This window comes from Phycodurus eques, chromosome 1, assembly GCF_024500275.1.
Source record: "Phycodurus eques isolate BA_2022a chromosome 1, UOR_Pequ_1.1, whole genome shotgun sequence".
Classification (NCBI taxonomy): domain Eukaryota; kingdom Metazoa; phylum Chordata; class Actinopteri; order Syngnathiformes; family Syngnathidae; genus Phycodurus; species Phycodurus eques.
Window position 1 is genome coordinate 39,573,801 of NC_084525.1, and position 24,760 is coordinate 39,598,560.

At 42.8% G+C, this 24,760-nt stretch overlaps 1 protein-coding gene across 4 annotated transcripts in view; it reads right to left on the bottom strand.

Annotated features, from left to right (window-relative positions):
* LOC133410299 (E3 ubiquitin-protein ligase Midline-1-like) overlaps positions 1-24,760 on the bottom strand; it is a 42,504-nt gene that overhangs the window by 16,265 nt on the left and 1,479 nt on the right. For 2 of the 4 annotated variants that reach the window (XM_061691288.1, XM_061691263.1), the window contains exons 1-2: positions 13,551-13,778; positions 2,129-2,922 (exon numbers count right to left, since the gene is read on the bottom strand). In XM_061691288.1, coding sequence (XP_061547272.1) covers positions 2,129-2,854 — 726 coding nt within the window. In that variant the 5' untranslated portion in view covers positions 2,855-2,922; positions 13,551-13,778. Of the gene's footprint in view, positions 1-2,128; positions 2,923-13,550; positions 13,779-24,760 lie in introns of those variants that run through there. The other 2 variants (XM_061691270.1, XM_061691279.1) reach the window with 2 other exon arrangements.

The following is a 24,760-nucleotide window of genomic DNA, read 5'->3' on the forward strand; positions in this document are numbered from 1 at the left end:
CCCACACTCTGCGGAGGAGGTCTTCGAAGTATTCTCCCCACCGACTCACAGCGTCCCGAGTCGAGGTCAGCAGCGCCCCATCCCCACTATACACAGTGTTGGTGGTGCACTGCTTTCCTCTCCTGAGACGTCAGATGGTGGACCAGAATTTCCTCGAAGCCGTCCGGAAGTCTTTCTCCATGGCCTCACCGAACTCTTCCCATACCCGAGTTTTTGCTTCAGCAACCACCAGAGCTGCATTCCGGTTGGCCAGCTGGTACCCATCAGCTGCCTCAGGAGTCCCACAGGCCAAAAAGGCCCAATAGGACTCCTTCTTCAGCTTGACGGCATCCCTCACCGTTGGTGTCCACCAACGGGTTCGAGCATTGCCGCCACGACAGGCACCGACCACCTTACGGCCACAGCTCCGGTTGGCCGCCTCAGCAATGGAGACATGGAACATGGTCCACTCGGACTCGATGTCCCCCTCCTCCACCGGAACATGAGCAGAGGTCGGAGGTGGGAGTTGAAACTCCTTCTGACAGGGGATTCTGCCAGACGTTCCCAGCAGACCCTCACAATACGTTTGGGCCTGACACGTCGAACCGGCATCTTCCCCCACCATCGGAGCCAACTCACCACCAGGTGGTGATCAGTTGACAGCTCCGCCCCTCTCTTCACCCGAGTGTCTAAGACATGCGGCCGCAAGTCCGATGACACGACCACAAAGTCGATCATCGAACTGCGACCTAGGGTGTCCTGGTGCCAAGTGCACGTGTGGACACCCTTATGCTTGAACATGGTGTTCGTTATGGACAATCGGTGACGAGCACAGAAGTCCAATAACAGAACACCGCTCAGGTTCTGATCGGGGGGGCCGTTCCTCTCAATCACCCCCTTCCATGTCTCACTGTCATTGCCCATGTGAGCATTGAAGTCCCCCAATAGAACAATGGAGTCCCCAGCGGGAGCACTCTCCAGCACCCCCTCCAAGGACTCCAAAAAGGGTGGGTACTCTGAACTGCTGTTTGGTGCATAGGCACAAGGACCTGTCCCGCCACCCGAAGGCGGAGGGAGGCTACCCTCTCGTCCACCGGGCTGAACCCCAACGTACAGGCGCCGAGCCGGGGGGCAATAAGTATACCCACACCTGCTCAGCGCCTCTCACCATGGGCAACTCCAGAGTGGAAGAGAGTCCAACCCCTCTCGAGAGGACTGGTACCAGAGCCCAAGCTGTGTGTGGAGGCGAGTCCGACTATATCTAGTCGGAACTTCTCGAACTCACACACCAGCTCGGGTTCCTACCCTGCCAGAGAGGTGACATTCCACGTCCCTAGAGCCAGCTTCTGTAGCCGGGGATCGGATCGCCAAGGTCCCCGCCTTCGGCCACCGCCCAGCTTACACTGCACCCGACCCCTATGGCCCCTCCCACATGTGGTGAGCCCATGGGAAGGGGGACCCACGTTACCCTTTTGGGCTGTGCCTGGCCGAGTCCCATGGGTGCAGGCCCGGCCACCAGGCGCTCGCCTTCGAGCCCCACCACCAGGCCTGGCTCCAGTGGGGGGCCGCAGTGACCCGCGTCCGGGCAAGGGAAAACGAAGTCCATTGTTTGTCGTCATCATTAGGGGTCTTTGAGCCGTGCTTTGTCTGGTCCCTCAGCTCGGACCTGTTTGTCATGGGTGACCCTGCCAGGGGCATAAAGCCCCAGACAACTATCTCCTAGGATCACTGGGACATACAAACCCCTCCACCACGACAAGGTGACGGCTCAAGGAGGGGTGTATGCAGTTTTTGTGACATTTTTGTTTCGTGATCTGCGATTGCCTGGCGACCAGTTCAGGGTGTACCGCGCCTCTCGCCCGAAGATAGATTAACATTTTTGTTTAATGATCTGCGATTGCCTGGCGACCGGTTCAGGAAGATAGCTGGGATAGGCCCCAGCACGCCTGCGACCCTAGTGAAGAGAAGCAGTACGGCCAATGGATGGATGGATGGATTGATGTTTAGTCATGTGCCGTGAGATTTATTTACAAATGTAAAATATGTGCCTCAGCTCAGTAAAGGTTGGAAAACAGTGATGTAAATTACTTCACATTTATAGGCTCAATCATTAACAGATAAGACAGAAAAAAAGAAAAATAATGCTCACCCGGAGTTTTTCAACGCGATCACTCAGTGCTGCTACCTGGTGGTCTCTGTGCCTTCCCACCAGCTTGCAGAGGGAGCAGATGAGCTGGTCGTCAGTTACACAGTACATGTTGACCTTCTCCTCCTCGTGCTCCAAGCACTGGAGCCCACGCAGATGGGAGCCTGGCATTGGCTCAATGAGCCGATGTCCAGTAAATGGCTTCTTGTTGGGGTGAGTTGCCCTGAGGCACTCCTCACAGTACGACACTTCACACGTCACACACGTCTTGATTGCCTCCTGTGGCGGATCCTGCTCGCAGAACTGGCACTGGACAGGTTCTGAAGGGGTGCCTGGGCTGGACATGGCAGCGCTGATGGGGACCAGGGCCAACCGCTCGTGCTCTTCCTCACCTGGCGAGTTAGGCCCGCTTTGGGGGGCAGGCAGGGGCAGCGGCAGTGGAAATCCAGCTGAAGATGAGGCCTGCTGAATTCTGTCGATTATGTTCTGCAAGGTCACGTTTCTCTTGAGTCCTTTTAGTCCACGCTCAGGGCTCAGGGAAATGACATATCTGCACGTGGGACACTGGAAGGCGGAGATACTTTGAACCGATTCGTTGGTGGCACAGTGCGAGACGAGGATGCGGTGAGCACAGCCGAAACATAGGCTGTGAGCACAGGGGAGCAGCAGTGGGTCCGCAAAGAGCTCCAAGCAGATTGGGCAGGTCAACTCTGACTCCAGAGTGTCCATCCTGCTCAGGGGAAACCAGGCGGGAAGAGGTGTAATTTCTGAAAAATGCAGGGGAACCACTCAAATATCTGCGGGCCAGAAAGAGAGGAATCAGGTAAAAAGAAAAAGAAACAAAAACAAAACAAAAAAAAGAAAAAATCTTCATCTGTAAGGGCGAGTGTCAGACAACGAAATGTAAAGATGAAATCATGCATCGGTGCCTCGTGGCCTCTTGGGGGCAGCAGAATATAGCTTGAGTAGAACACTTCTGAGACAATGTTACCTTTTAAAAGTCCTATTGCATTAGCAAACGTGGCAAGCCTTTAAAAATAAAATAATAATATTGTATGCCAGCCACAAATAATGTCAGAAAATGTATCAATAATGTACTGTACAGAAGTGATAAAATGCTGCAAACACTCAAGTTAACTAAATGTTGAAGGAAATTTGAAACCCTCCTGAAATGAGATTTTGTTTTATGTTGCCTTTTTTTGCCTGAAGCACTAATGCTCATTTGGATAGTTGTGTCATCAATTGCAGTAAGTGGTCCGGTATGTGACTGGTGGGTGGAAATGCATTGTGCATGCATTGTGACACAAGAGGTGACAGTATGAAATGAAGCACTAGACAGAGAAGGTGGAAAAGGGAGCACTAGGAGGGATCTGACTGCTTTCAGTACCAATACTCGACACAAAGAGGCAACATGAAGCTGAATGAATTATCGGAAAGTGTCTTTTTTTTCAATCTTTTCCCTGCACTTACTCTCTTGACTCTGTAAAAAGATGAACACTTTCCTTCATCTTTTCAGTCAAATAATTTTGAATAAATTCACCTGAAAGTAAGAACTTATTGTACTGAAAAGAAACACAATTTGGGGAAGGCGGGGCGCCCACCATTTGGTAAGCGGCTGTTTTAGAACCCAGAAGTAGGTCATCCCCGCTGACCTGGCACACATAATCAGCCCCCAGTGTGTGTATGTGTGTGTCACTTGGGACGCTGCAAACACGCAAATATGACAAACAGGCCCAGAGGACACATAGCAGCTTTCAGGCCGAAGATGAAGCTGCAGTATTTTGGCTTCCATATTGTCACATCTTGCACTTCTTTTTTTTTCTTTTCTTTTTTTTCCAGATCATAGTGGTATAGTTATCAATGTGAACTGTAGAGTATACACATTTTTCACTTTATACAGTACCGGTATTGTCCACTCTGATTGTTGCAGTATTTTCAAACTAGACAGCTGCATTTGCAGTAAGGGCCATATTCTCCCGTTGATGTGCCATTGACATCTGCTTGAGGGTAGAATTCCTGGAAAGTGTTGTTTTCTTGATACATGTGAATGCCATTGCAATTCTTTTTGGAAAATATTCAACACTTTAAATGTGAAATTAACCCCTGTGCGGATATCCAGAACTTAGGCGTCCGTCCCCAGTTAGACGTGGGCACCGCTTGTCAAACAGGCTACTTAGAAGGAGCATATGTTTTCTGTATTCTCTCATCTCAATTACATGCATATTGTACAATATATGTAATTCAAACAGTGTTTTGTAAGGCCGTCAACAATAAAGCGAGTGAGGAAGCTGTTGATCAGTGTTGCTCAGCAACCATTCCAGACCAACACACGCTGACGCTTCACTTCGACGGATTTTATGACTGACGATGACCAAATATGAACAAAATTATTCCAAATCTAACACGCCATCGTGCCATAAGATGACTGCAGTTGTGCAGTGCTTTCAGACATTAAACTGCCAAGCCGCCATGCAGCATGTTTGGAACAAAAGAGCCGCTCGCAGCTTGTGCATTTAATATGACATAATATGTCGACGTGTGTCAAACAGCCGTTGGGCAGTCGGTGAGTGTATATGGACCAGGCAGGGACGTCGCTAGGTTTGATCGATTGGGCAGGATCTGCCGATCGAACTTTTCCAACCTGAGAAGCAAGGGGTGTAGGGTTATAGCTTTTCCATCCCCAAAACCAATCGTCGACTGGGGGGGTGTAGAATGAAATTTTCCATCCGTGATTAAGGCTATTGTGTGGGCGGTACACTTCGTCGTACACTGTGTGGCCATTACTGTTCGTCGACGGGGTGATTTTTGGGGAACTACAAAATAGTTTAGGGGGTTTAAGGTTGGTTTTAGGGGGGCTGAGACACTAACCACATAAAACTACCCTAATTTTTTTTAGACTAATTTCTCATCTATAATGTGCATTTTGTCCCCCATAAAATTGTCAAATGTCAATAGTGCAATAGGTATAGGGGAAAATTGGAAAAAACCTTCACATTTTATAAATGTATGCCGCCATCTAGTGGTTATAAAAAAAGCTGTACACTTTAATTCCGATATGCCACCGCCACCTAGTGGTTATAAAAAGGCATAGCCTTCATTACAATATGTAAGTGCATATATGTACAGTTGTGCTCATAAGTTTACATACCCTGGCAGAATTTGTAAAATATTGTTGTTGTTTTTTTTAATATGACTGATGACTGAACAACACCCATCATTAATTTCTTTATGGTTATGTTTTGTTTAATGATAATGCTTTTCTGAAATGCTTGAAAGTTTAATTTAAAGCACATTAAAATAAAATTAAATGTATTTTACCTGGTCCTTCATGTTTTCTTTAAATAATTGTCGCCATCTAGTGGTCCTTCATGTTTTCTTTAAAGAAATGCCGCCATCTAGTGGTTATAAAAAAGCTGTACACTTTCATTCCAAAATCCCACCACCCCCTAGAGGTTATGAGAAAGGTGTACATTTTCATTCTGATATGCCACCACCTAGTGGTTATAAAAAGACATAGCCTTTATTCCAGTAAGAGCATATATGTACAGTTGTGCTCATAAGTTTACATACCCTGGCAGAATTTGTAAAATATTGTTGTTGTTTTTTTATTAATGGCTGATGACTGAACAACACCCATCATTAATTTCTTTATGGTTATGTTTTGTTTAATGATAATGCTTTTCTGAAATGCTTGAAAGTTTAATTTAAAGCACATTAAAAAAATAAAATTAAATGTATTTTACCTGGTCCTTCATGTTTTCTTTAAAGAATTGTACACATCTTACAAATTCTGCCTGGGTAATCAAATGTATGAATGAGCACAACTGTGTGTTTTCTAATTTACTAAATAAAAGTAGGGCTGTGAATTTCAAAATATGAGCATCCATCCATCCATCCATTTTCTTTACCGCTTTAAAAAAAGTATTACGTGTTCAAATAAAGTGCTTAACTTCAGAACAATTATTTGAAAAAAAACTAACAAAATACAGATCATACTTTATGTTTTGATCATATGGGTAGAAGCAAAATCATGCATTGTAAAAATGCATTATACATAGGTTGAAGGGTTTTCCAGAACTTTGAGGTCAACTTTGGGGGTGCGTATTATACATGGGTGTGCATTTTACACGAGAAATTACGGTAAATTGTTTTGGAGGGGTTTAGCCCCCCTGAAATAGGCCTAGCCATGGCACTAGGGCCAGGTGTTTATCAGCATACCAAGTTATAATTTTTTGTGGAAAATGCTGATTGATGGTCATGTAATCAACCTGTAGTTTTGATCGCTATCGCAGCATACAGGGGGAGCCCGATTTCCCATTTTCAGGTTTGGTCACATGACATTCGCGAGGGCACCTGTCACATTAATTTCAGTCGACAGCAGTGTGCGATATTGACGCTTCCTGGAATAGGTGAAAATTTATAAATGTACCTCTTAAATTCTTCGACAAATGCAATATTATTCAGAATACCTTGTTTATACTAGTGGTGACACATACAACATATTCTTGCCCAAAATTGTTTTGCCTTCCTGCCCCTTTAAAGGTCCCTTCTCTCAGAATCCATTTTTCTTTACTGTTTTATGCATAATATAGGTCAAAATGAGTCGTGGTTTAAATTTGACATCTATCCAGGTTGTCAATTGAATGTAAAAAGTCAATAAACTGGATAAGGCTTGCAAAATGGGTGGATTTGAAATCACTGACATTGTGATGTATTTTCGTCAGTTAATACTCAAGTACCTGCCCACTTCTTGGTTGGTACCCACTTACCCACTCAACTCGGCTGAACAGCTTCACGGCATTTATGGGTTTTATGCGAGCGGGTCTCAGTCGCTGCCAAGCCACAAAAATGCAGTATAGAACGAAGTCATATGTTGTCTTTTACAGCAATACTTAACTGTATTCATAATTTTATAATGTATTCATTTTCTTCAGTGATGATTATCGCGGCAGGTTCAATTCCAATGAATGGGAGCGGATTTCAAGCATAACCTCAAAATATCCCCTTTTAATTTTCATCCAAATCCCCTTTCAGATCACGTTCCCTATTAGTGGGCCAACAATCCAACCCTCGGTGAGTTGCGCTTCGCAATGATAGCAAGAAATCGAAGGACTCGATGTCACATAAACACTTGGCTGCCCCAAGCTTTGCGGCAGGTTCAGTTTGAATGAATGGGAGCAGATGACATATTGTACCTTACCTCAACATATCCCCCGCTCTTTTTATTTTCATGTTCTCTTTTAGTGGGCCAACAATGCAACGCTTGGTGAAATGTGCTTCACAATGATAGTCACGAGGGACAGGCGTCCCACTGGCCGGCATGGCCACTTATCGTCGGCCGCAAAGGTTGTGGGGCGGAGGAGCTGGAATGGGCAGTCGAACTGGAAAAAAAAATAGAAGGAATCACCCAGGGTGACTTGTCGCACTGACTGTGGCTGCTCACAGGACACCGTCTTCAGCGTGCACCACTCAAGAGGTCCGAGGTGGGAGGAGCATATCATTGTGGTGCAAATGAAGCGAATGCGAGTTCAGTGTATATAAATAATCCTGCAATCAAACTCCTGTGAGGGACACGACAAGTCTGTAGCATCGAAGGACCCAATGTTACTCTGAATGCTTGGCCCCCCTAAGCCTCCCTTGACATGAAATGGACGAGTCAGAGCCAAGCTGTTTTCCAAATTTAAATTGGGGAAGATGAATGATCCAATCAGAGCAAAGCTCATTTGCGTGTCACACACAATCTGACTGTCTCAAATGCCAGGTGAAAAAGACCAACTAGAATAGCTTCAAAAAGGACATTTGGGGTATTTCCAACCAAACTTATCATACAGACCCAATAAAAGGAAATCAAACATTATAAAAATTAAATGGAAAATAAAGATGGAAGGGGACCTTTAAGTAAATGTTATCTATCAACTTTTATGAAATATTGATAGATTTGATGGATATCAGGACTTAGACCACTGCTGCACTAAACTTTTATTGGCAACCAGTGGGTAGCAGCCATCAAACTTTAAATCATTGTCCTGCAAAATGACAAAAAAGGAGCCAGTCCTCTCTGTTTCTCAGTGGCTCTATTGTCTTTAATTTTAAAACGTTGTGATATTGCAAGCCACCCCCTTTTTAAAAAATAAATGGATATAGTTGAACAAAGTATTTATTTATTTTTTTACTTCTGATTTCAAATCAATCAAGAAATCACTTTTTTTGTCTATGTAATATTAAGAAGAGGCAATTATACATCTTTATAATTTCAGTCATAACGGCCCTTTGAGGGAAAAAAAAGTACCTACAGTGTGGCCTCCGACAAAAATGAGCTTAACAAGCTTGGTCTAAGTAGGCTCTTTAACTCACTTCTGCAACATGGTTCTTTGGCACCAGGATGCCACAAGATTTTGGAAAAGCAATGCTTTTATTTTATTTAAAAAAAAACTTTGGGCAAATGACAGACGATAGGTTGCACCCAAAAATATGTGAATTTGCGAATGCCAAACTGCAAATATGCTGGCCTTCACTGTACATACAAAAGGTTATATTCCTAGGATGTGAGAACATATTACATAACATGACAACATTTTTTTTTTTTTTCCTGAGTGGATAGAAGATGGCGGCACGGTGAACGACTGGTTAGAGCTTCTGCCTCACAGTTCTGAGGACCGGGGTTCAATCCCCGGCCCCGCCTGTGTGGAGTTAGCATGTTCTCCCCGTGCCTGCGTGGGTTTTCTCTAGGCACTCCGGTTTCCTCCCACATCCCAAAAACATGCATGGTAGGTTAATTGAAGACTCTAAATTGCCCGTAGGTGTGAATGTGAGTGCGAATGGTTGTTTGTTTGTATGTGCTCTGCGATTGGTTGGTAACCAGTTCAGGGTGTACCCCGCCTCCTGCCCGATGATAGCTGGGATCGGCTCCAGCGAGCCCGCGACCCTAGTGGGGAGAAGCGGCTCAGATAATGGATGGATGGATGGATAGAAGATGAAACTGAGTGTTCATGTTCAGCTATTCCATTGGTTTGCAGTTTAAATGTCTCATGCAAGAAAACAGGACTCAGTGCAGGGCCTGTTCGAGGCATGCATACTTGAGGGCAGAGGCAGAAATGTTAAGACGGCATCATGCCGTCATGCTCATAACACACTCGTGTACACCAGGTAATGGCTATTGTTAATGGGGCACTTATAGACGTGTACTTGTGCATCGCTACTTGTCATTAAAGCACAGAGCCCAACAAATGTATAATCCTGTACACACACTATCTTCCACAAACTGCATCAAAAGCTTCACTCCTCCAGCAACTGTGAAGTTACCACCCACACACAAATCACATAAACCGAACCGTGTGAGTAAAAATAATATCCAAAAGAACACGTGACCAAAAAAATGCTTAAGGTACCTAAATATAATACATTAAGCCTTTATAGGGCACTCATGAAATTGCTTGCAAATTAAAAATTAGTGTGACTTTTTCTACATTACTTCGCTCATTTTTTTCCCCTTGAATACAATTCCTCTCTCTTCGTGTATATTTTTAATTGTGTGGGTGTGGTTTTCTCAGCGAGAAGGACAAAAAAGTACAAATATGCAAGCGCACATATCTTAGGATCAATAAGTACATTTTACAAAGCAAATCTTTCAAAACAATGTTAAGCCGGCAACATTCAAGCAGGCAACACAGTACTTCAAATTTTCGCTCTTATTATAAAACTCAAAATTGCACCACTGGTGGTGGATTGATGCTAGCTTGACGACCGCCACACGGCAAGATCACAGATAGGCGGCACACAGTACAAAGCTGAGGAAACAGACGGGGCACGGCGGTTGCTTTGGGGGGCCGTTCCCCCTCTTGCCCCAGCTGATAGCTGGCCCTGACTCATTGTTTGGCAAATTGACCCAAACCTTGACCTTCTCAGGATCTCACCACTCAACCACTTGTGGGATTTATGAATGAGACATACAGTAACGCAGTCAGAAAAGAGATTGTTCATGATAAACAATATTAGGTCTTTTTCAGGAAAAAGTAACAGGCACATTACAGATGCCAGTCCTCCTATTTTGCTGCGCACTTCCATGCGCAGAAATGTAGGAAAGGTGATACATTTTGCAGAGCAGTCGTGCTGCCTAATCTGGGCCAAAGTGCCAGGGTTAATCGCTAAGTGATGTCAAATAGCTTAACCTACTTCCCTTTCTCCTTCCTTCTCCACTTCCTCTTCCTCTCTATAAAATACTGCAAGGCAGTGTCTGATTATTCAATACACACACACACACGCACGCACGCAAACACACACACACACACGCACGCACGTCGTCTTTGTGTAATTCCAGACACCATGTGGATCCATAATCCGCTTCCACCCACGCTGGACTGTGACCAATCACAGCCTTTCATATTGTGAGGTGGTCAGCCACAGGATTTGCCAGTACTGTATACGATTCCACAATATGATAGAGGGTGACGTGTGTGTTTGTGTGTGTGCATGTTAAAATGATCCAAATTAGATTTGACATTAAGAGGAAATAAGGGAGGGGAATGAAAAATACAAGTTTGGTGTTGAGGATGTTGATGAGAGACAGAAAGAGATGCTGATGCAGGTTTATTGTCTTGGAGTTATCTACATAAATGGACCTGAACCACAAAAAGGTTGATTGGGGGTGACATACACTTCCCAGCCACTTTAACTTAAATATCTTCACAAACCATAAGACTAGAATACTAGAGTTGTATCTTGAATTTTGCTTTTACAAAGATAACAATGCTGAGTGTTGAGTGAAAATAATGTGTCAATCAATCATTGTTGTCTTTTGGAATGAGCAATGATTTCGTTCATCACTATCAGACTTTAGAAGATTGGTCAGGTGAGTCAAATCTTTTGGGAGGCATCAAGTTCAAATTAACTTGTTCAGTTAGCTTGCTTGCAGTCCTAGCTTAGTATCAAGCATTTATTTAGGACAGAGGGATACTTCAGTTTTTGGTTCAAATTGGAGGAAACAGTTCAACAGGTTGATGATACGAAGTATCATCTGTTGAACATTCTTTGTAACCTGAGACTAACCCTGTTGAAAATATAATGTTTGATTACATTTGGAATACTTTTCTACATTTTGAATGAATGCATCAACAGGCGCCTTGGATGTTTAAAACCATAGATAATTATTTGGAATTACCCACATATTTGTTCTTTATAAAAATAATAAACAGATAACAAAACATAATGAAATGTAAATACATACCGGTAATAACAATGTGTTTATTGCTTTATATGTGTACGCCATGTGGAAAACCACCATACCATATCAAGTGGATCTACTGACAAATGTAAACAATTTAGACAATATTGTTTTATGACAAACCATAACTGAATGTTCCTTAAAAAAAAGTCCAAAATCATAAAGATTCTCTTCAAAAGTCAATATTCTTTTATGCGTTCAATAGTGTAACTAACAGTATAACATTTTCAAACTCTTGCAACACGAGGTGGCATAGTTGGAAAATTATGTCATTTTTGAGACAACTGCAGAATGGCACATGACCAGAGTGAGTCAATCATCGAAGTGATATGAAAAAACAAAAAATCAGAGCTTTTGTAGCAAGTTTTCCAAACTATAATTGTAATCATGGAAATTTTCAAAGGCAACTGTAATTTAACTTAATACATGTACTTTACTAGTACATGTAGTTACTCCCCAACCCTGCCTATAAGTTATCAAACGTCACAATGACACACACATTTACTGATTTGTAGCAAGCACATTTTTGCAAGACTATGAGCCCTTTTAAATAAATTCTTGAACAATCCCTTATGATCACCACGACTGTGCAAGCTGCTAAAAGTGATCATGGTCAGGGTCACAATTTTTTATGGTTCCAACATTTTTATCTTCTGACTGAAGAATACACTCTTACTATTGATGGCAGCACAAGGAAATATTTTGTGCAGGAAGAGGCATCACAATACTATCTTAGCTAGAGTTATCTTTCATGTTTTACACGCCAGCTTCAGGGTGTCTGACAGCTGGGATGCTTTTCCCCCAGAACTGGCGTGCTTGACAATGGCACCGTAACATGTCATGCATGGGAAACAGGAAACTGCAACAACAACACTGGCGCTATATTGGTCACAGACAAATGTTGCACAAAACACTAAAGCCCTCCCTCTATAAGTCACGTTACATTTCGCATCATGGTCCATATCCCATCACTGATTTCCTCGTTGCCCCATGACCTGAGCAGGTTGAGCCCAGGGGTGGATCAGCCCACCCTTCTCACACATGCCTCAGTACACACGAAAGACGTGCAAACATGCAGTATTTGCTTGCAATACTCTTCTCCACCTTATGTCATGTTTGTTATATCCACAGACAAAGATGAAACATGTAAGGAAAGATAAAAGGTATTAAATCGGCATCCTCAGACTTCCTTTAAGCACCCATCAAGGCACTGTCTGTTTCATTAGGTGATGCATTCAAGCACCAAGAAAAACACAGTTGATCAGTTAAAAAGGGTCACACACGACTAAGCGTCCCGACAACTGTTCCCCTAGCTCACTCTGAAATGATGCACGCATCTAACTTAATATTTTAAAAAGTTCTATTTACTGCTGCGGCTGTTGTGAGATTAACTACTGCATGTGTGCCTCTTAGTCCTGGACACAGATGGCCCGTCAGTGTTCATTGGTTGGACCCCAAGATCCGCAGCTCTGTCATTATCATGACTGCACTGTACATTACTGTTGTGTACGAGCAGTACTGTCATTATCATTCCAGTACTGCTGGAACACACTGCTCCTACCCTTCATTCCCATTGTCCCTGAGCCAAAATTCAGAACTTCATGGACAAATGAAATATCTATTATTAATTAATTAATCACCCAGGGGGTTGAGCTAGAGTTATCATAGCCCCCTTAAATCTGAATTCTTCTTGATTAAAACCATGACATTTTGGACGGCTGCGTACTTCCAACTTCGTGGCAACAGTTTGTGGAAGGCCCTCCTTTTCTGTTCCAGCATGACTGGTTCATAAAGGCTTACTTTGACGAATGTAGTGTGCGAGAACTTGAGAGCTGACCTCACCCTCGTCGAACACCTTTGGGATGAACTTGCACAGAGACTGTGAGCCAACATCTGTGACCTCTGACCCGACAAATACTCTTCTGGATGAAAGGAGAAAACTTCCCCCCCAGACACAATGGAAATTATTACCAAAAGACTGAAAGCTGTTAGAGCTACAGAGGTCGGAGCGACACTATATTTTCGTCTGCTTTCTCCTTCCTGTCGGTGGTTGCAGGTGTTGCAATATTTGTGTCTATATAGTCAGGATTCCCCCAGAGACTTACAGTTTGGAGTAAACTAAGAGAAGAGCAAACTCCTAGCAAGACAGCAAAAGAAGAAGCAAATGAAGTAAACAACAGACCCTCCTCCCTTCCCTCCTCTTACCTTCCACATGGTTAACATTCCATCATCCACAAGCAAACTGAAAAAAAAGAGAACAAGAGAGCTTAAGTTAGGCTATCTTTGTCTCTCTCTCTCCTCCGGTGGACACAGCGAGAGGAGACGGGCAAAAAGCAGTCGCCAGTAGCCAAAACAAGAGTCGGTGAGGATGTGGCCACGGCTCCGTGACTGTGTCATCACCTCTCATGACATGCTTCCTAGCCTGCCTGTAGAAGCTAGTGCATCCTGACACTGGAGAGAGAGACAGAGAGAGAGAGAGAGAGAGAGAGAGAGAGAGAGAGAGGGAGAGCGAGAGAGAGAGCGAGAGAGAGAGAGAGAGAGAGAGAGAGAGCAAGCACAAAGTGCTTCCCTCCTCCTCCCACCCTGCTTCCCCATTCAAATCTGCCAGTGGGCTGCCCTGCCTCTATGTAGGCCAATCACTTGACCACTCAGGGCGGAGTCTGGGACAGCTCTACGAGTTCCTGTCAGATGTGTCAGAGCCAAGCATGCCATGTAAATATGTGTGCCTGTGCGCCCTTGTACATACTATACATGATCTCCTGCAACCTCACAATTCCATCTCACAAACCTCACAAACTCCATCCGGAAGCTGCAAAGTTTGACACATACTAATAAAGAATTCACCCTATGTCATGTAGCAGTTCTCATGTGTCCTTTTTGAATTTCAGCTGTTTTATGGAGGGAAAAAACAATGCCTTTTTTACACATCCCTAAAGGAAAGAGTTAAATCTCCAAGTTGCAAGTCAGCCCTTTAATCATCCACACAAATACCACAATAACTGCAAATGCCATTGTGAATGTTTAGCATTCACTAGACTCATGCAAGCAATGAGGCTGGGCTTTGGTGAAGAAAAGCAGTAGAAGAATAAGAGTATAAATGTGATTTTTCACAGTTGTAAAGTCTATCCTAAACTTTGAGAGGTCTGATCAGTTCCAGACAAAATGTACCTCAGGAATGCAGACCACTTCCCTATTCATTTTGTATAATGTGATTTTTGTACTCCTAAGTGTAAATTCCAATGTTTTCTCTATGGGTTCACACCCCGAGTCTCTGTGTACTAGTCATGCCATGAGGTTTTTTCTATAGTGAGGACATCTGGACCATGCCCAGCTGGGTGCTGCTGCTTAATAATGAAACACAAAACCAGCTGAGAACATCCAGTAGAACACAAATTCCTACTAAGGCTAAATAATCCAAATTTGATTCAGCAGTTTATAGTACACCTCTTGCCATCAATCTTGCTCACAGTCGCTGGTGGGCTGGTGCCAATTCCAGATGGTTTACTGCTGCAAGAGGGGGGTTAGATCAGATGCATCATACTGCATGTGAACCACTACACAACAATTGACTCCCAGAAGAAAAATGCCCTCTTGTAATGTCATATACAGGTATGTGGGGTGGGAAAAAAAACTTTGTCCGGATCCAGGTTCGAATTAAATGGGCCCCGTCACAGTTTTGTGGAAATTGGTTAACAGTTGTGGAATAACCCTACTCACTCAAATAATGATGGAAATTAGAACATAAATCACTTGGTCCAGCTAACAAGGCCATCTTGTATTGATATTGCTGTGCCTTAATTTACTTTGTGCCACAGCTGTTCAAAATTGAGAATTGGTAATTATCAAAATCCTCTTATAGAATTTCTATAACCGCTAACACTGGAGGAACGGTGTACAACTGGTTAGCACATCTGCCTCACAGTTCTGAGGACCAAGGTTCAAATCCGGCCTCGCCTGTGTGGAGTTGTGCATGATCTCCCCGGGCCTGCATGGGTTTTCTCCGGGTACTCCGGTTTCCTCCCACAATCCATAGACATGCATGGTAGGTTAATTGAAGACTCTAAATTGCCCATAGTTGTGAATGTAAGCGTGAATAATTGATTGTCTGTATTTGGCCTGCGATTGGCTGGCGTCCAGTTCAGGATGTACCCCGCCTCTCGGTCAAAGTCAGCTGAGATAGGCGCCAGCAGGCCCGCGCGAGCCCTGGTGAGTATAAGCGGTTCGGAAAATGGATGGATAGCTATGTGAATCGTCTTCAACTGGGATTATATTTTTAATGTTAAAATATTGTATATTGGGTGGCACCGTGGTCGACTGGTGAGAGCGTCTACCTCACAGTTCTGAGGACTGGGGTATAATCCCCGGCCCCGTCTGTCTGGAGTTTGCATGTTCTCCCCGTGCCTGCGTGGGTTTTCTCCGGGCACTCCGGTTTCCTCCCACATCCCAAAAACCTGCATGGTAGGTTAATTGACAACTCTAAATTGCCCGTAGGTGTGAATGTGAGTGCGAATGGTTGTTTGTTTATGTGTGTCCTGCGATTGGCTGGCAACCAGTTCAGGGTGTACCCCGCCTCCTGCCCGAAGATAGCTGGGATGGGCTCCAGCGCCCCCGTGACCCTTGTGAGGATAAGCGGCTCAGAAAATGGATGGATGGATAAAATATGTGGGTAGACAACAAGGATGTTATCTATTAACTAAGGAACCTGACATTGTCTATCAATGCTATTTTTGTGGGTCCTGTTGCTGGTTCATTCAAAATGAATAGAGGCCTTGCTTTGACATTGAACAATAATTCCTTAAAAGTTTCTAGAACATGATTTGACCATTACGGCTGATGGAGCACTGACACGGAACAGGTCAAATGCAGTTCAGTCTCAGCCTCGTAAAGTAGAATTTTAATTTAGTCAAAACTAGTTTTGAAGAGAAGTTGAAATCATTGTAGAGGATGTACTGTCAGCTTTCAATTTGTGTTCGTTTGCAATACCAAACAGTGTAGCCCTTGAAATTGGTTTCTCACTTTATTCTCCATGCCTGGTTTAAAGAAAACAGTGATGAGCTCTTGTGAATTTGGGAAAACGGGCCTCCACTTTCAGTTGCATGAGGTCTCCTTGTCTAGAAAACAGGAATGAGTGGAATGTGGTTGAATCTAACTGGGTGAGACCAGTAACAGGTTGGGGTTATGACCTGAGACCTGGGATTGACAGGTTGCATACCTCTCTTTATGCACAATCGACACTTATAATAAAGTTATGGTAAGCAGGGACTGTAACAAGACAAAACAAATGTTCATCTTGAGGCAATTGTCGATGTACCCTTGAGCACGGCACTGAACCCCCACGAAACCAAGTTTAAGGTGCTGTCAGCATTTGCCTGGCCCATCACTCTGACAGACTCTCTCTTTGCACTCTTGCATGTGTGTGGTCTGCTTCTCTGTGTGATGTGCAACAAAAATAGACAGCAGAGTGTAAATGTTGAAATAATTTGTTGAATAAATTCAAAATAAATGTTGATTATGTATGTATTAAGTGCAAGGTAGTTTCTGCTTCCAATCCTAAAATTGCCACTGGTTGTGAATATTGCACTGAAAGGTCGAAAGGAAGGTCAGACTGATGGAAGGGAGGAAGCTGGCTTTGAGATCTCTGTCTTGGCCCTGCCAGGTGAACACGTGACGCCGTTAGTGTGACATTGTCATTTGTTGCCTCAAACGGAGGATGGTATGTGTGAGTTCCACCAAATAACTGTCAAATGCAGCCAGTTTAGATGAGTAACCCAGCTTTGAAAAATACATATTTTTTTCTCCTGGCGTGCAAAGTGGGGACATGAATAAATTATAGGAGAAAGTCAGGCTCTTGGACCGCATCTGCTCTCGCTTGAGCAAGGCAGTGAAGGGATTGCGATGGAAATGGCAATGTGCCAGGGCGCACCTGGCATTTGGGAAAAAAAAATATTATGAGCTCGCGTTTACCTGCACCACAGAGTAAGATAAAAACTGAGGACGTCATAATACAAAAGCTATGTACTGTATTCGCTTTGGCCATTAGATGAATCAGAGAGGACCATGAGCTGCTGTCGGCAAAGGCAAAGGCATCAATCAAACTATATGTATATTTTATGAAGGGAGGGAGGTGTACAATGTAATTCAGCCATTAATTATAATTTGAATAAATGATGGTCCCGAAATGAGGTGGACTAGCAGTTAACACTCCTGCAATGGGTGCCAAAGAGGGGGGACAAATGGGAAGATTTTCCCATGGCTGCGCATAGGGGGCCCCTGAGTATTGGGCAATGCCCCTGACCCCCTATTTAGAAACTCCTCCCATCCCCTGTCAAGAAATATATTTTGATCGTGACAGTTCTTTATCAACCCGCCCCCCACCCCGTCGACAAATAGTCAATTGGAAAACATTTGCACAAATCGTCCTCCCAACACCCATTTTCGATCGGGACTCTTGCCCCCTCACTCCCCTAGACAAAATTATTTCTGTGGCGGGAGCCCATCACAAGGTTTATGTATGGGGTCCTAGATTATCTACTACTGTAATTTTTCGTGTATAATCTGTGTTTTTTTTTACCCCCAAAAAATATTTAAAAAGGTGCGCATTATACATAGGTACAAGAAAGGTTGAAAAATTCCTACACAATCAAATAAGGTATATTTGTGGATATATATTCTGAAAATGGTATACATTTGTTACAATGCAATATATTTTATATTTTTCTCTTTGTTTTTGAATATTTAAAGCTGTCTTTTATTTTCTTTGTCTTTATTTTTTTAAATGCTTTTAATGATGTAAAGCACATTGACACATTAACTTGTGTTGGAAATGTGCTAAATAAATACATTTGCTTTGCTTTTAAAACAATCGGTAGTTGCAATGTTATATCCAATATTATTCATCCATCCATCCATTTTCTGAGCCGCTTCTCCTCACTAGGGTCGCGGGCGTGCTGGAGCCTATCCCAGCTGTCATCAGGCAGGAGGCAGGGTACACCCTGAACTGGTTGCCAGCCAATCGCAGGGCACATACAAACAAACAACCATTCGCACTCACATTCACAACTACGGGCAATTTAGTTGTCAATTAACCTACCACACATGTTTTTGGGATGTGGGAGGAAACCGGAGTGTCCGGAGAAAACCCACGCAGGCACGGGGAGAACATGCAAACCCCACACAGGTGGGACCGGGGATTGAACCCGGGTCCTCAGAACTGTGAGGCTGACGCTCTAACCAGTCTTCAACCGTGTCGCCAATATTATTCAGTCATTTTAAATTCAGTTGAGGATTAACCTATCCTCCAGTCGTGAATCATATTACAGTAAGAAGTACTGTGGCTTTATTGAAGAAACACTCCACTTCAATGAGCCATTGACTTTAGCCACTCACCTGCTTAAGTTAGTGACAACGAGGCAGGCAATGCGAGACTCACTCATCGTGCAAAATAATCAAACATGAGTTAACACACAACAACAAGATGAAGAGGGGGGATAAACACACATAAGCTTTATTAACAATAAATGAGGGGATAATTAACAGTAACTGACATAACACAGTATTCGTAACAACTATTTGCAACGACGCTGAGGTGGCTCAGCTTGCTGGGAGAATCTCCGTTTACGCACTTGAAAACATGGTGGCTCGAAATCCGAGCTGGTCTGCAGTGGAGATGTTTTAACTACTTGTAACTTGTTTTTATCAAGTTGCTGCCTCAATTAACATTTAAAAACATCTGCAACTAAGATACTAAATAGATGACTGACCTCCATCTTGATACTGTACATGGGGCGGTGTGGCTCGAGTGCTGGGCAAGCCGGCCTAAATTTGATATCACATTTTTTTTCCCGCTAATGTCGATATTCGATATGACATGATATTTATTGTATTAACATTTATATATGTATAAAACCGGACCAGAAAAAAAATATTTACATTATAAAGCAGATGGTTTGTTTAACAAATCTAATTATAGAAATACATTACTTTTACCTGCAGGTATTTCAAAGTATAATGATCTCAAAATTAGCGATGCACCAAAATTAAAATTGTTGACCAAAACCAAAAAAAGGAAAATGAACGCCAAAATAACACCAGAAATGATTATGCCAATTATTAGTAAAATTGCATTCAAGGCTACGATTGCCGAGCTGCCAACCTATAGAAATTTACTTCCAGAACAATTTATCTGAATTTCCATATTTTGTAAATTATGTCAAGAACATTACCGTCGGACAGTTGTTGCAGGATATTATGTAATAGGAAAAATAATTCTGCACACTGTTTAATTGTGCAACATAATCATTAATTATGGTTTCAGTATTTGTTATTTTAATGTATTTCTTAGGGGTTGGCTCTGTTGGAGGTGTTCATCACTTAACTCTTAGGTGGCAGAAGTGAACTTCAACATGCCTGGTCTCCCAAAAATCAAGAGGAAGAAGAGATGAAGAAGAAATTGATGTAATGTGGAATTAAAACAATGCGGTGATCTGCAAATAAAACGAATAAAGAAAGAAATACAAGACCAATTCTTGAGAATGCCACACTGTACAAACCCAACTGCCTGGAATAGTTCGCTCAGACAGCGAGAGCAGCCCTTTGTGAAACTGTTTGCGTGATTACTCATGCAACGGAGCTAGCTGCTAAATGCTAACGTAAACAAGTTCCTCCATGATCTGCAAACTACTATCTTGTTATCTTCCTGTCCCGTTCACGGAGCGAACACAAAAGCACAAGCACTTCAACTGCCACCACGATCGCTACGCGGTCCATGGCGTTGTTGGTTTTTTACGTTACAGGAGCGGCACGGACTCAATGCTCCTTTTGAACAGGATACAGGATTGCCCTCGATAACATGCTTCATCTTCATCTGATTTTACACGGATATGCCTGTCTTCGTCGTAAACATTTTTTTGTACACATTTTGCTGACTACTGTGTTTTCAAATGATAGACGTGCCATTTTTTTGGGACTATTTATTGCCCCTTCAAAACTGATTGATAGTAGGTTTTCAATTATTCTATCACAATGCTATGCTATGACTTCCTTTTTCTCAGTTTATTTCTGAAGTGACATTAAATAGACCTGTCACAAATAAGAATTTACATCCAGTAGTGCTGCAATTAGTAATCGATTATTCTACTGACAATTCTATCAGAATAATCAGCTATACTGAGAAAATATATTTTTGCTTGGTTAAAGAGCAATTATGAATAGACGAGAAAATTAGACATTTCACTTAACAAACGACCAATTGGTTTCCCCTTTTAGATAATCAACAGTATTTGTCTTAAATTCACATTGTGCATATAGCAGGAAACGGCATTTAAAAAAAATCTACAAACATTTCTCGTGAGGAAATTTCAAACACAAATATGAATAGATTTCCGTTTAAACTTGGTATTTCTTGTGAGCATCAAAACCCTAAGGCATAAATTGAAAAAAAAAAAAATAGGAACAAGTTTGTCATCTTGTTATAAAGGCACAATTTTATCCAACTGTGGTATCACAGTCAGAACACTATGGGGCACTGTGTAAAAAATATGTCAAAAAGAGGCGAAGAAGGATGTAGTTCATGTCTCATAGATGCTAGCTGTGTGCTGATCGATTGGTAAATAAAGTGAATAAAAAAGAAATACAGTGTAAGACTGATTCTTGAGAACACTACACTGACTAAACCAGACTATGATGAACAGGAACCCCGCCGTGTAACTATTTGCGTGATCGCTCACAACGCTATCTGCTAATGCTAATGAAAACAAGCATACGTGACGTCAAGCTGCGACATTCCCACAATGTAATGTGTTTTTGTTTTTTTTCAATAATTGACGTTCTTATTGTTATATTAAATGTCTTTGTCGTTTCTGTGCATGTTAACAGCGGTTCTTGGAATGTGTACCTTATTTAGCTGACACACTAATTATTGATATATGTTGTTTTGTTTGTTGTTGTTTTTTTTTAATGAAAGCATAACTTTAGGTAATGTGTGAAAGAATGACCTCTTGGTCAATTCCTCTATTGAGAGCCTGCCCTGCCCAACAGGGCATTAATTGTCTAAAGGTCATAAGAATTAAATACATGTAAGTAATAATGGTGTGGCGGCACGGTGGGTGACTCGTTAGAGCGTCAGCCTCACAGTTCTGAGGACCCGGGTTCAATCCCCGGCCCCGACTGTGTGGAGTTTGCATGTTCTCCCTGTGCCTGCGTGGGTTTTCTCCGGGCACTCCGGTTTCCTCCCACATCCCAAAAACATGCATAAATTGGAGACTCTAAATTGCCCGTAGGTGTGACTGTGAGTGCGAATGGTTGTCTGTTTGTATTTTGCCCTGCGATTGGCTGGCAACCACTTCAGGGTGTACCCCGCCTCCTGCCCGATGACAGCTGGGATAGGCTTCAGCATGCCTGCGACCCTAGTGAGGATAAGCGGCTCAGAAAATGGATGGATAATAATGGTGTGCAACACTTTGACCGAATACTTAAAAGCTTCAGCATTATGTTGTCACTTATCATATTTACTTGAAGTCAAACTGTGACTTGCACACATAGCTATGGAAAAACAAAGTTGCAAAGTGTTGGTTTCTCAGTGCTTTGGTCAATTTCAAGTCAGTGGGTTCAAGTTCACGTGAACTCACGAGTCATTGCTGTTCAAGTCCAAGTCGAGTTGCAAGTCTTTTACCATATTGTCAAGTCGAATCTGAAGTCATCAAATTCACTTGACTCTGACTCAAGTCCAAGTCATGTGACTCGAGTCCACACCTCTGCAAATTCCTTCCTGTCTGGAGTCTTCATGGGTTTTATCCAGCCATACAACGAGAGAGTGAAAGGGGGACGTAAACAGTACTGCACCCCCTGAGCTAGAGGAATTCGGGAATGCCTTACTCAAGGGAACCTTGACAGTAGCCAGGCAACAGACAAGTCTCTCTCCAACAACTGGTTGTCATTTTTACATTTGTCCGCAGAAAGACTCATACCTTGGCCCTCCAGCTCCAGAGCCCATGTTCTTACAGATAAGCTACTACCAACTCATTGATAAACAAGAATAAGCGGTAGAAAATAAATGGATGGATAAATAGCTCCCACTGATGAGCGACACATTAGTCCTACCTTCTTCTTAGAAACACCTCAAACAGGCAATACCCCCTCAGATATATACACAAGCATCATAGGTTAAATCAATAAACCCCCATGGTACTCATTGGTTATCTGTGCGGCTGCTTGAGTGATTATACTTTGTTGCCACGGCAATCCGTAAAACCATTTGGGACATTGAGGTCTCCTTTGGAATGACCAGCTAAAAACACAATGTTTACCCACACTGACATTCAATATGTGTTCCTAAATGTAATCTGTAGTCATGGTAAATTTTTCATATTTGAAAATAATCTTATTGGAAAAAATGCTGAAATAGTTTTTATGTGACAATTTGCTAGTGTGGCGTCTTCAGTGGTGTAGCGGTTTCTTCACCTGACTTCCGTACAGTCAGTGTGGGTTCAGTTTCCTCTCACTGATGGTGTAAATGCAAGTAAAAATGACTGACGACCGATTCGAATCTCATCTCCGGCTTTCCTGTGTGGAATTTGTCTGCATGGTCTCCCTGTGCTTGTATGGGTCTCCTACAGGTACTCCGGTTTCCTCCCACATTCCAAAAGCATGCACGTCAGCTTCATGGAAGACTAAATTGTCAATAGGTGTGAATGTTTGTATGAATTTAGTCTCTATGTTCCCTGCAGGTAAGCAGTATAGAGAATGGCTGGGTGGATGAATTTGCTCATGTGAATTGCAATGATTACATACTACACTAGACATATGCCTTCCTTAAATCCAATACTTGGATGCGTGGTCATGACAAAACAAACAACATTACAAAGCTGCCTGTTTGTTGACCTGGACTGCCGCTTTAGGGAGCAGCTCTCCTAAGCCTATGAAATCTGATAATCGATCCACTTTTTCTCAAATGTCAACCGTTGACTCCAACCTTTGACTAATCATAGAACCAATTAACAGGGGCAACCCTCCATAAGCCGAGCAGCAGGCCGAATCAATGCCCTGCTAAGCTGCTGAGGCCTTTGTCAGTGACATGGGCGCAATGATGTTGATTTATCTTCTGTTAGCACTTCAGTCTGAATTATTGAATGGAATCAGGAAAGTGTGACCTTTGAAGGAAAGATGTGCCTTCCTTCTCAGCATGACACGAGATATTATTCCAGAAAGAATTATATTTAACACATCAAAGATGCTTGTCTTTCACATTTGTGCCCTATATACACTAGGTTTGTATAAGGCAAACCATAGATCTATTCATCCATCCATTTTCTGTACCGCTTATCCTTACTAGGGTCGTGGGCGTGCTGGAGCCTGTCCCACCTATCATTGGGCGGGGTACACCCTGAACTGGTCGCCAGCCAATCGCAGGGCACATATAAACAAACAACCATTCACACTCACATTCACACCTACGAGCAATTTTGAGTCTCCAATTAACCTACCATGCATGTTTTTGCGATGTGGGAGGAAACCGGAGTGCCCGGAGAAAACCCATGCAGGCACGGGGAAAACATGCAAACTCCACACAGGCGGGGCCGGGGATTGAACCCGAGTCCTCAGAACTGTGAGGCTGACGCTCTAACCAGTCGACCACTGTGCCGCCGGCTCCCAAAATATTGGACTTATTTTTTTACACTCTTTAGCACCATTGTGTTGGGGTACACACTGCCATCTGATGATGGGTTAACAGAGAATTGACACTTCTGTGCAATGAAAAGAAAAAAAAGTATGAACAATTAGGATTTGACGAAGATAATTATTGCGATTCACTTGTTTATACTGTAGATTAAGTCAGCAGAAAGGATTGTTCCATGCTGCATTTTACATTGTTTAATTAATTAGTGAGTTACACAGTGTTGCAGCTTTGATGTCATGCTATCAACACACTGACATATAGCTATTTCCATCCTAACCCCAAAAAAAATAACAAAATAAACTGAATTTGAACTAAACTGAATCTGAAGAAGCTGAAGTGACCCAGTGAGAATCCATACAATTATACAAAAATGTTCGAGCTGAAATTTGAAACTCCAACCTTATTGCTGTTGGGCAGCAGTGCGAAGCATGAAGCTACACCACAATGCAGAATTTTAACGAATCATGCTTTCGACAATGTGAGAAGATTGTCCTGAATATTTGTGGCTTCTACACAAGGTTCCCAGTACATTTAACATGAATAATGCCTTGCTGTGTGGTTTATTTTATATTCTGAACACATTGTCTGTAGCAAAAAAAAGAACAGAAAAGGGTATACTTGATTAGTTCAAAGATTATCTCAGCGCTAAGTGCTTTGGTTCGCTCACCCTTTGTCTTGATGATGATTAGTACCATGTTCGGTCACTAGCAGAACTAATGCACCCATTTATGTAGTTCAATAC